The following is a 12,365-nucleotide window of genomic DNA, read 5'->3' on the forward strand; positions in this document are numbered from 1 at the left end:
TTAATTCAGTGGTTCATTTAGAAAGGAGTTCTAACCGTGAGGAAGTATTTATATTGATGGAAGTAAGACTTTTCCTACTAAACCAGCCCCCAAGTGCCTGTGAATCAGTGCCTTTGGTGGGGCAGGAGAAAGTGATTCACCGAGGCCTGTCCCAGTGTCTGTGGCAGGGCTGGTGGTGGGAAGTGCAGCTCTTGCAGGCACTCTGAGTGTGCCCAGTCATGAGCCAGAGCTGGGCAAGGCTTGTCCCATCCTGTGGTTTCTTCCTGCAGAGGCCAGTACCAGGTATGTTCAACATGGGGACCCTTGGAACCTGTCCCAAAACTCCTCTCTGGTTTTTGCTAGCTGAATGTACACATTGTTCCTAAAGCAAAGTTGGTTTTTTTTTCTGTTGATCTTTTTAATTTAGCAAAAATCATTTAACAGATGTGGCTGCAGCAGACACACAGAGGTATGAGTACCACATGAACACATGCAAAAGCTGCAGCACCAGGTACATTAGCCTGATGTAGCTTTTGCCTTACAGTTTTATTCCCTGCTGGCTTGTTTTGCTTGTTTTGCCTGAAACCCAGTGTTCATGTGAAGAAAAAACCCGATATTTAAGTGGGTTGCTAATGCTTCCAGTAGCACTTTACCCAGTTGGTCCAGCAGTGAAATTGCTCTCTGCCCTTGATGGGGCTGTGATAACTCATTCCACTTCATTGCACTGGGACGCTCCTAGGGCTGCCCTGGCACATGGCCTTGTTGGTGACAATGGCACCATTCAGCCCCTCTGAGGACCTCGGTGGCCCTGGGCATTCCAGCTCTCCCTCCTCCTTCCCTGCAGGACTGTGCTGAGCCTCCTGTCATCACCCTGGGCACCTCCAGGGGCAGGGATAGCCAGTGTAAGGAATGGTGCTGTCCCTCCAGGCCCTTCAGCAGTGCCAGGGATCCCAGGTCCTGTGTCTGTCACACCCTCCCCCTGCCACAGGCCTTGAATGGGCTGCCCACAAGGCTTTGATAAGGGCTGTTCAGGAGCGGGAAAGGCAGTGCAGGGGGCAGAGGGAGATTAGGAGCAAGGTTGGAGCATTACACTGAAAAGATCTTTTGGCCAGTCCAGCCTGTCACTTGCGTTGTGATAAAGGTTGTACAGATCTTTGCAAAATGTGCTACAGTTTAACCTTAAAAGAAAGTGTAACAAATATATTTACTCTGAGTTCTCCATCCCAGAGGTTTTTCTATAAATTATTTTTTTATAAACTGATATGCTCGTATATTAGTTACAGAGTATAAGCTCGATTTATTGACAGGGAAACTGAGGCAGTTAAAACAATGTTTCACCAAGGTAATCTGAAAAGGCTGTAGCCTTACAAATCCTATCTCCCTCAAGATGGTGGTCTGTTCTAGTAGTTCTTTGTTTTGTTAAGTCAACTTAAGAGACTTAACAAAAGATAGGCTTCCTAAAAGTTACATTAGCTAGGATTTTGGAACTAACTGTGTTCTTTTTGTAGAGCATAGAATCATGGAATTGCAGAGTTGTTTGGATGGAAGGAACCCTTAAGTTCATCCAGTGCCACCCTCTACTGTTGGCAGGGACACCTTCTACTGTCCCAGGCTGCTCCAAGCCCTGTCCAGCCTGGCCTTGGGCACTGCCAGGGATCCAGGGGCAGCCACAGCTGCTCTGGGCACCCCGTGTCAGGGCTCACCACCCTCACAGGAACAATTCCTTCCTTAGTATCCCATCTAACCCTGTTGTGTGTCAGTGTGAGGTTCAGGATGAGGTGGGCCCCATTAAACTGCGATTCCGTGGGATGATGATCGCAGCGCTGGCTGGGTCCGGTTCAGTCCTGCTTGCAGGTGTGTGTGGCTGTGTTGGCAGAGGGGCAGTGCCCTGGCACACGAGGCTCACGTGGAGGCAGTGCTGGCAGAGCAGGCTGCACCACCCAGCTTTTCACGGCACAGTGCAGAACCTTGCTTGTGGCAGTGTTTTGTATGCACAGGTCTCTGAGCAGCACCGCCAGATACTGCTCCGTTGCACAGAACGAGGAGGCAATTGGCTTCCCAAAAACAAGAGTATTGGAACAGCAGGATCCACGTGTGGCTGTGAAAGCTGCTCTGGGTGGGGACAGGGCTGTGCTTCCAGGAAACCCTGCTCAGCTCATTCACACATGGAGGAGCAGAGCAGTATTGGCCTGGCCAGAGCAGCCTGTCTGTCGCTGCGTGCTGCATTAAATCACCAGATGGACCAGCAGAACTGCGCTCATTGAGCAGGGAAGGAAGTGCTTATTCTTCCAGCTGGACTCCAAGTGTCCCTTGGGAAGCGGTGTTTATAAAGAACGGGCCCATCCATTGCAAATTAATGCCTTGAAAGTTAGTCAGCCCTTCCCCTGCCCCTGAGCTCTCCGTGTCCAGCCCTCGCCCTGCGGGAGGACGGCTTCACACAGAGCTGATGGAGGGTTTCTTTGTTTCCACAGAGCTGCTCTTGGATACAAAGAAAACTGGTGCTTGAACCAACATCTGGGAGCTTGTTTTCTCTCAAAATAAATACCCCATTCTGCTACCTCTTCTCAGAGACTCATCTCTTTTTTTTTTTTAACTTGTGAATCAGGACTAGCTGCTCTTGCGGGAGAGGTAGAGGTTGAAACTGCTGTTGTTTTTGACTGTATTTCTCACTTCTTTGCATCCTCTTCACTCAAGTACCTAAAATGTTTGTTTCCATTTACAGGGTTTGGCCTTTGTTTGTCCTCTAAAATCTGCCACAGATGCCTGTAGATACTGAGGTGGTGGGTTATCCCCCTGGGGGGAATAGCCCTGTAGCAGGGGGCAGGCTGAGTCACAGCCTTCAAAACCCCAGTTCAGAGGGGTTTTCTCCTTTCTTGCTCAAATTAGCTGTGTTCCTGTCTCTTCTGATCCTTGTACATCAAGTTCCTGGGGACCAGGAAGGTCTGTGGCATTTGGTGGGGAATATCACACGGCCCATCATTACAGTTTGTGATGAGAACAGAAATAATCTCAACAACATTAACCTGTCAGGAGGAAAAAAATTAAGAACCTTTGTGGTTACATAATTTTCAAAGGTCGGCCTTGGGATGTCTGAAATGTATCTTCAGCTGTAGGTGTGAATGCACAATATCAATGTTTTCTCCTCAAAACGCGTAGGTTGGGCGCTGCCTTTCTCAACACTGCCAGTTTTTGCTACCATATGTTCTCCTTTTGCAAAACCTTTAGCACTGCTAACTTGTCTTAATGTAAACAGATGATGCTGCATCTTATATTCCACATTGCCTAGGCCATGGAGGCACCACCTGGAGCGGTGCGTGTGGGGCTGGCCTTTCCTAACCTGTGCTGGAAGCTCGGCCTCAGCCCTACCTTCTCCTCTAGTTGTTTGTCTCCAGAAGGAAGGAATTCTGCCTTAGATGCCCCAAAGGCCAAATATGGACCCACAGGGCCTCCTGTAGCAGTCAGGAAAGTACAGCCCTGGAGCTGTGGGATGGTAAATGTTGAAAATGGAACTGTCCCCGTGAAGCTGCAAGGAAGTGCCTCGGACACTCTCCAAGGCGGAGAGCTCTTTGCTGCCTCAGGACAGCTGCAGTGCCTGTTTGTCACCACGCCACCTTCTCCTCCAGTTGCTTGTCCTAGGGAGGAGAGGAGACGAGGGATTTCCATTGCTAGGAAAAAATGGAGGCGTGAAGAACTGCGGCGCGCCCGGGCCTTGTCCAAGCTCTGCCCTCACCCCGTGTCTCTCTCCCAACCAGGACGTGAATGCGGGCGAGGGCAGCGAGTTCACGGACAGCGGCATCGAGGGCGCAGCCACGGACACGGACCTGCTGTCGCGGCGCTCCAACGCCACCACGGCCAGCTACTCGCCGCCCGCCGGCCGCGCCTTCGTGGGCAGCGACAGCGGCAGCAGCTCGGCGGGCGACGGGCTGCGCCAGGGCGTCTACGAGAACTTCCGCCGCGAGCTGGAGATGAGCACGGCCAACAGCGAGCACCTGGAGGAGGCGGGCTCGGCGCTGAGCGACGAGCAGAGCAGCGGCACCCTCAGCTCCCCCGGGCAGTCCGACATCCTGCTGACAGCTGCACAGGGCACCGTGCGCAAGGCCGGCGCCCTGGCCGTCAAAAACTTCCTGGTGCACAAGAAGAACAAGAAGGTGGAGTCGGCCACGCGCAGGAAGTGGAAGCACTACTGGGTGTCCCTGAAAGGTACGGGGAAGGCGGGCAGGGGTGTGCCCATGTGGGTGCCCACGGAGTGGCCAAACCTGGGGCTGGACTCATAACAGAAGCTGCTGTGAACTGCAGTATCATTCACGTGAAGCGTGGGGAAGTGGCCCTGCTGTTCTCCAGAGGTTTTACGTGGCAATTGCTGACGTGCTCAGTGATGGCTCATGTGTAGCCCCAGGCACAGCAGTGGGGTTCATGCCTTGCTGACACCACCCAGGGGGGCTTCCCTGGGCACTGGGTGTTCCCTTGGAGAGGCATGTCCATGGCTTGCTGCAAACTGGATGAATACTCATGTGCCACTGCAGGCACACGATGGTGGGAGCTGTTGGTGGTGACAGTGGCTGGCCTTCACACAGGCTCTGCATCCCTCCTGTACCTCTCCTTCCCTGAGAGGTGCTTTGTGAGTATAAATACTCAGAGTTGCATCACATTTGCAGGGTGGACAGGAAGCTGTGGTTGTTCATTGAGGCTGACATGTGGCTCTGGCTGTCCTCCACCCTGTGGCTGTGTCGCCCCACAGACCCTCTTCTCTCCAGATTGTTGATGCTAGGCACATGCTCATAAACTCATCTTTACCTGCTTCATCAGCAGGGAAATGGGAAGGCACAGTTTTGGGACCGCCTCTCTGCTGTGGCTGGAGCCAGCAGAGACAGAGCCATGTCTCCTGCTCTGGGTGGGGTCACCCAAAATGCTCCATGTGGTCAAACCCTGTCCTCCCCACAGAGAGCTCTTCCTAGAGCACTTGTTTATTTTTAATTTGCAGAGCTATTTTAAAACCAACAGCACAATTCGGAGCCAGCTCTTCCTTGGGGTGGCTGGAGAGCTGTGGGAGTGGGAGAGGAGGGGGGCGAGGGGCAGCCCTGATCTCCTGGGAGGGGACAAGGAGGTCTTGCTCCGAGGAGCCGGCAAACAAAGGCCCATATTGGAGAAGAAAGGGGAAGGATGAGCAGGGGAGTGGTGTTGTTTTGAAGTGCTTTGGCTCAAGCGGAGTGTTAACTCCTTGGATTGCTGTGCCTTAATACTGGCCGTGTTTAACCGGGCCTTTGAAGTGAACAGCTGCCATTGTTTGGCTGCAAATTGTTTTCTGAGAGGCTGGGTACCAGAGCATCCCTTTCCAGCGACACAGCAGCTGTGTGCCAGCCTGTAAACAGCTGGAGATAGTGTGGGAAGGTGGGAGAGGAGGGGACCCTTTTCTTTTGGGAATCTCCCAAATTGCACCCTTGCTCTGTACTTCGTTTTCCCTCCCCGGGAGGATTGTAAAGATTATTTTGTAACACCGAGCAGGTTGTTTGCTGTCTGCAGCTAAGATTTTTTGAACATCAGCCTTTCAGCAAGCACAGCTCATCCCAGCCCATCTTAATTCCAGTTACTGTCTGCATCCAGTAATTAAGTGGCTTGATCTTTGCCTTGCAGGGACTGTAGCAGAGGTTGAGGCTGGGCCATGCCCGGGGGCCTGTCTGCTCCCAGGGCTGCCCCACAGCTGCTTGTCACCCTCAGGGGACCAGGATCTCACGCCTGCATCTTCCCTGCGATGGGGTGGCAGTGGACAACACCAAATTTCTGATTTCTTACGATGTTTCTCATCTGGGAATGTATTTTACATGCCTACATTGTATTTACATACATACATTGTATTTTACATGCCTACCACATGCTGTTTTGGCAGTCCTAGGGAGAACAAAACTCAGGGCAAACAAAACAGCACTGGGCCAGGGCTCGCTGTGCCCTACAGCTCATGGTGTGGCTGCTTGGCACTAAAGCCAGCAGAGCATTTGAACGTGCTGCCTGCTGTCTCTTGCAGGCTGCACGTTGTTCTTCTACGAGACGGACGGCAGGTCTGGCATCGACCACAACAGCATCCCCAAACACGCGGTGTGGGTGGAGAACAGCATCGTGCAGGCTGTGCCGGAGCACCCCAAGAAGGACTTTGTCTTCTGCCTCAGCAACTCCCTCGGGGACGCTTTCCTCTTCCAGGTTGGTTTTGCAGAGTTGTTTTCTGTCTTTAAGCAAGGAGGGCGTCCTAGCTCTGGTGGAGAATCCTGCTGACTGCAGTAGGTTTGGGGTTTTCCTTGAAGGATATGGCCTGAACATCATCAGTGTCAAATCTGCCTTTGTAATAACTGGCTGGACCCTCTTTGTGTAGATGGCTGGAGCAAAGAATGAAGAAATGCTCTTGCATCACTGTAAAAACTGTTTGGGCAGCATGCTTAGAGCACAGGGACCAAGCCAGTCACCACAAAGGACATCCAGCTGGGCATTAGATGTGCCGTGCCCTCTCTGTGCCTTGTAAGAGACCTGTGCCAAAGGAGGGCCTTGCAGAGAGGGGCTGGCAAGAGCAAGAGCAGTTGGAAGTGCAAGGGGATGTCTGGATCTGCAGGTGCTCTCCCAGAGGGGCTGCAGGATCCAGCTGCCCCTTGTTCACACATCTTGCTGCAGCCCAAGAGGAGACTGGAAGTGCAGGGTTTAAACTTTAATCAGGAAATAGAAATGCCTCAATTTTGCTGGGTACATTTAAAAAAAAAATCCCAGGACTTACATCAAAGACCATACATTAGTTGATGTGTTTCACTTGGAAAGGTTTCTGTAATTTGGTAACCACTGCTTTCCTGAGTGATTTTTAGGTTGACATCCCCTTTCTTATGTCAAGTTGGCACTGAGCAGGGTGTGACATTCTGTTATTTGCAATTGGCAGCACACGCCTGAGGTGGGTGTATTTCCTCCACTTCTGGTTCACTTTTCTTCACTGGAGGAATCCCTTTGTTTCGCTTTCCATCACTGGAGGAATCCCTTTATTTCTCTTGCCAGTGGAGTTTCTTGCCTTCTTAGACCAGAAGCTACTCTAGGGTAGGATGTGTCCCCACACCATCACTCCCCCTGTATTCCCAGAACAAAAAAATAAAATTACAGTGTTGTAGGTACTTGCAGCTGTCCTTGCAAGGGGATGTATTCCCAAACTGGTGCACAAGCAAGAAAAAGTCCTTCTGACTCTTGGAGGGACTGAGTGTCTGACTGCATACTGAAAACGCCATCTTGTTTTGTGGGCTACCTTCTCTGCCACCTCAGTGGGATTTTCCTTCAGCTCCTTCTGTAGTACTGCCCTTCCCCTCTCTCCTTCACGTCTTCCCTGGGAAGGGGATGTGTATTTTGGTACCTTGAGTCCTTCCTTCAGGTGAGAGGGAATCACAGAGCCACAAAAGGGCTGGGTTGGAAGGGGTCTTAAAGATCCTCTTGTTCTACCCCCCGCCATGAGCAGGGACACCTTCCACTGTCCCAAGTTGCTCCAAGCCCTGGCCAGCCTGGCCTTGGACACTTCCAGGGATCCAGGGGCAGCCACAGCTGCTCTGGGCACCCTGTGCCAGGGCCTGCCCACCCTCACAGACAGGAATTCCTTCCCAACATCCCATCCATCCCTGCCCTCTGGCAGTGGGAAGCCATTCCTGTCTCTTCATGTCCTTACAAAGAATCCCTCTTGATCTTTCTTGTGGATTTCCAGACTGGGAAGGCCCGATGAGGTCACCCCAAAGCTTCTCCTCCCTGAGAGCCTGGTGTCATTGTGCCACAGGTAGGGTTTTGTGCAGGGAAGAAGCCAAACTGAGCCTTGTCAAGCAACACCCAGTCATTCTATTGGCAGGAATGTTCCGTGGTGTGGAAGCAGAGGAGGAGGAGGGGATGCCCTCAGAGCAGTGCCCCACAGCCAGCACAGAGCTGTGGTGGCAGGTTTGGTGAGGACAGAGCCAGCCCTGCAGGAGGCTGTTTCTGTGCTGTGGGAGAGAAAACAGGGCTGGCTGTGATCCCACACATCCCAGTAAGGATCCTGTAAGGAGCCTGCCCACTGTGCTGCACCCAGGGACATCCCATCCCTCCACAGGGCTCAGGCAGCTCTGGCTGTGCCCACAAAGACCCAGCCCTGGCACATGGCACGTGTGTGTGCCAGCAGCTCACAGCAACTTGTGGCACCACAGACGTGTCAGGGGTGTGCAGCTGGCTTGTGTGCTCCTTTCCCTGAGAAGGGCAGTGATTCCCATCACCTGCTCATCTGCCAGCTCCAAAAATCCACTCCAGACCCTTTTCCCCCTCCCTCTCCCCAGGAAACCAAAAAGTAAAGTGAATCTAATGGTATACAGGTAACACTTGGAAATTCAATGAGATAACACATGCTGTTAGGATTTTGCTGGGAATTGACAAACACACTATCAGAATAAGTCCAGTGCTGATCTCTTCTCTGCTGGGGTTTCACCACCTGACTGTGGGCAAAAGTGTCTCCCTTTCTGGCAGATAATTCCTGTATTTCCAGCAGACAGTCCTCAGCAAGGGGGACTCACAGTGTCTTCAGCAGTGGAATGAGAGCCTGGGCAGAGAGCCTGACCAGTTTCAGCCATGTCCTGGTACAGTGCCAGCTGAGAGCAAGGGAACTCGGGAGGAGGAGGTCAGTCCTTCTGGAGTAGATCCTGGTTCTGCTTAGGGCTTCTAGCCTGAGTGAGAAAAGTGGTGTCATTGTGGGACACGTGTGCCCCAATTTCTTCAGTACCAGCAAAGTCTGGGGAGCATCAGTCTGAAGCCCAGCTGGGCTTCTCTGGGAAGCTCTCCTTAGCTTCATCCTCGGCTGTTGGTTGTGACCTCGGCGAGGATGACCTTCCTCATCTTCTCCAGCAAGTGGAGAAGTCATGCTGGGCTGTCTATTAATAGACCAGGCATTATCAGGAAGTTTAATTAGAACAAGGTGGTTTGGCACCTTGCTACTTTTCCATCCAGGAGCCAAATGCCAGCGTGATTATTGCCACGGGCTGACACTCACAGAAAGTCCTCTGCAACCCTGAGCTGCCTGGAAAGTTTTATGACCTACTGTAAAAAGGAATGGAGTTTAGTAAAAGGCCTAAAAGGATTGACTTGTTATTTTGAAAATCTGGAATGGTTCTTCTCTGTGTGTCAAAAGCCTCTAATCAGAATAGTTCTCTTCTGGAAAAAAAGTCCTGGTGTCCCGTGCTCCAGTCTGGTGTCTCATGGAGTGGTTTGGACTGGAAGGGACATTAAAGATTATCCAGTTCCATGGCCTGCCATGAGCAGAGACACCTGCCACTATTCCAGGGGGCTCCAAGGCCTCTCCAATGTGGCCTTGGACAGTTCCAGCAAGGAGAAATGTTCCCTTTTCCCAAACTGCCGTATCCACACTTGGGAAGGGACAGTGCCAGAGCTGTGAAAATGGGGATGAGGCTGCCTTTAACAATGGTAACAGGGGTGTCTTCAGAGTGCTTTGGGACCTTCAGAAACAGAAGGCTTGTTTGTCTGTGCACCATAATAAAGCTGCTCATACTTATCATGGTGACCTTTTATGCCATTGATTTATTATTTCCTGCTGCATGCCGGAATAGCTCTCCATCCTGGGAAGAGCACAGCACTGGTGCATTCCCGCCTTAAGGAACTGGAGTTTGGAAATGAGTGTTAAATGCGAAGCTAGCAATTATGGCAGCACTGCCCTTAGCCAGGGAGGTAATTCCTGAGGCCTTGCTGGGAAGCCCCCACAGCTGCAAAGCACAGAGAGAGGTGTAATTCCTAGTGCTGAGTGCCTGGTTAAAATTCCAAGTGCTGAGTTAAAAATGGCCTGCTTAGGGAGGGTGGGGGGTTATTACTTCGACAGGAGTAAGTGGATTTAAGGCTTTGAATCCTGAGATCAAAGGGAAAGGAAACTCCTTGGAACTGCATTTGTTCATCTGCAATCAGTTTCAAAGAGGATCCTGGCTCCTTCTCCCCTCCTCCCTGTGTGCAGACGTGCAGCCAGACAGAGCTGGAGAACTGGATCACGGCGATCCACTCGGCCTGCGCCACCGCCGTGGCACGGCAGCACCACAAGGAGGACACGGTCAAGCTGCTCAAGACAGAGATCAAAAAGCTGGAGCAGAAGATCGACATGGACGAGAAGATGAAGAAGATGGGTGAGATGCAGCTGTCCTCTGTAACAGACTCCAAGAAGAAGAAGACCATACTGGATCAGGTAAGCTCTTGCTCGTGTGAAGTAAGTCCCCAGCGAGAGGTTGGTGGGAGCTCTCTGGAGCAGGTGGGAGCAGGTGGGAGCAGGAGAGCTGTGCTGGCTGCCTTAGCTGCACCATTTCTCCACTAAGGTCCAGCGTGGATTGTCTTCTGCTGGCCTCCAGGAAACTGGGATAGCAGGAGGTTGGCTGAGGAGGCTGCCAGGCCATGGCTGGAGGATGCCTTGGGAAACAGCTGCTCACACACCAAAAAACGCTGCTGCTGCTTTAAGTGTGCCAGAGGCTGCTGCTGGCAGCTGGGCTGAGGAAGCCATGCCTGGTTTCTGCCTGTCACAGGGGCCTGCCTTGACCTTCTGGCTGCATCCCTGGTTCCCCCTGGGCCCGCTGCTCCTGCCTTCAAGTGGACAGCGTGGCTGGGTGTCAGCAGCAGAGAGCCTCGAGCAGATGTCTCTCCCGCTGCTGCAGCAGCACCTTATTTTGGGAAGCCTAACATATGGCTTCTGCTTCCCTCATTGGAGCTCTCGTAGCACGGCTGCCAAGAGTGCCTGTCATGCAAAGCACGGGAAGTGGCTGGGGCTGAGCTGAAGAGATTTGTACCCCCTGGAAGCCCGTGAGAAGGGGAGGTGGGGGAGAAAGGGGAGCGAGATGCTGAAGAGCTCCACTCAAAGCTGTCAGTCACAGTGAGCGGGCAGAGCAGTCTCTCTCTTTATGTAACTGAGTTTGTCTGGATGCTTTGAAACTGTTTCCTATAAGCTATCTGAATTATTTAAATAAGTCCTTCCATAGGCTGATTACAGCACTCTTCCACTGATCAGATTAATTATCCCCAGTGTATGGCACTTTCTCAAGCTCTGTTGTTGCTCACAGCAAAGCTGCTGCTGCGGCTGCTGATTTGGGATGCCCTGTGCCTGGAGTTTGGTGGGGTCTGCTCCTCTGGTTCCTCAGATGCTCTTGATGCATGAAAGAAGCCTCTTAAGGGACTGCTGAGCAGAGAATCCTGGAAATACAAAGAAAATTAAAAATGAAGTTTTAATCCTGTTAATTAGCATCATATCAAAGGAACAGTTGTCCCAGGAGGAGACTTCTGCCGTGAATGCAGAAAAAGTTGTTTTCCATCTAATGAAAACTCTTTTACTATTTGCATCCTTTGGGGCTTGGGAGGGCAGGGGAATGTGGGAAGATCAGGAATCAGGGTTTGTTGGGTGAGATCAGCATTGGTGAAAATGTTACCGGGAATCTTTTCAAGGCATTTACTGGCCCCTTCTCCCCTTTTCTCCCCTTGCTCCTGACCCTCGGCCGGCGCAGATCTTCGTGTGGGAGCAGAACCTGGAGCAGTTCCAGATGGACCTGTTCCGGTACCGCTGCTACCTGGCCAGCCTGCAGGGCGGGGAGCTGCCCAACCCCAAGCGGCTGCTGGCCTTCGCCAGCCGCCCCACCAAGGTGGCCATGGGCCGCCTGGGCATCTTCTCCGTGTCGTCCTTCCACGCGCTGGTGAGTGCGGCAGGGCTGGGCCTGCAGGGATCCTGCTCCCGGGGGAGCCTGGCTGCCACGGCCTTGGGGAAGAGCCATCTTTGTCCTGCATGTGGCATTTCCACCATAAACAGATCCTGTTACAGGAGCAGGGTCATCTCTGGTGTCCGTGACCATGGCTTGATCCACACGTGCTGTGAAGTCATGGGAGCCCTTCTGAGGCCCTCAGCATGAGCTGGCTGAGACCTTCTCGGGTATATCTAACTTCATTTCACATGGATCAAACTACTGACCAATTATTCCAGTATCTGGTCTCTGGTTATCAACACCTGATGCTCCACAAGGGAGGGGAAATGTTCTTCTCTGCTACCCATGGGGTGGCAAATAATGGTTGTTTAAAATTAGGTACTGGAACAACCCAGCTCTCAAAAGTACGGGGAAATGTTTTGCGAGGTGCTGGGGTTTTAATGAATTTAAATCAAGTTCTTGTAGGTTTGGCTGGGACTCCTGGAGGTTCACAGAAATAGCTGAGCTCCACTGTTGGCTTGTAGATGTCAGCTGTACCCTTCAGTTGAATGCAGAGCTCTAATTCAGTTAGGGGCGTTTTTATTCTTTCCTATATGAAAAGATTAGCGTCATCATCCTGCTAATTGCTGGTGGATTTATTATATTTTTTAAGTGGCGGGCTGTAATTTGCATTTATGCTTTTTTTTG

General features: G+C 51.9%; 1 protein-coding gene across 7 annotated transcripts in view; it reads left to right on the forward strand.

The window, feature by feature from the left end:
• Window positions 1–12,365, forward strand: part of TIAM1 (TIAM Rac1 associated GEF 1) — a 152,113-nt gene that overhangs the window by 93,936 nt on the left and 45,812 nt on the right. For all 7 annotated transcript variants that reach the window (XM_063419452.1, XM_063419448.1, XM_063419449.1 and 4 more), the window contains 4 exons: window positions 3,732–4,179; window positions 5,999–6,171; window positions 9,962–10,186; window positions 11,487–11,672. In XM_063419452.1, coding sequence (XP_063275522.1) covers window positions 3,732–4,179; window positions 5,999–6,171; window positions 9,962–10,186; window positions 11,487–11,672 — 1,032 coding nt within the window. The remainder of the gene's footprint in view (window positions 1–3,731; window positions 4,180–5,998; window positions 6,172–9,961; window positions 10,187–11,486; window positions 11,673–12,365) is intronic.

This window comes from Prinia subflava, chromosome 25 (genome assembly GCF_021018805.1).
Source record: "Prinia subflava isolate CZ2003 ecotype Zambia chromosome 25, Cam_Psub_1.2, whole genome shotgun sequence".
NCBI classification, from domain to species: Eukaryota; Metazoa; Chordata; class Aves; order Passeriformes; family Cisticolidae; genus Prinia; species Prinia subflava.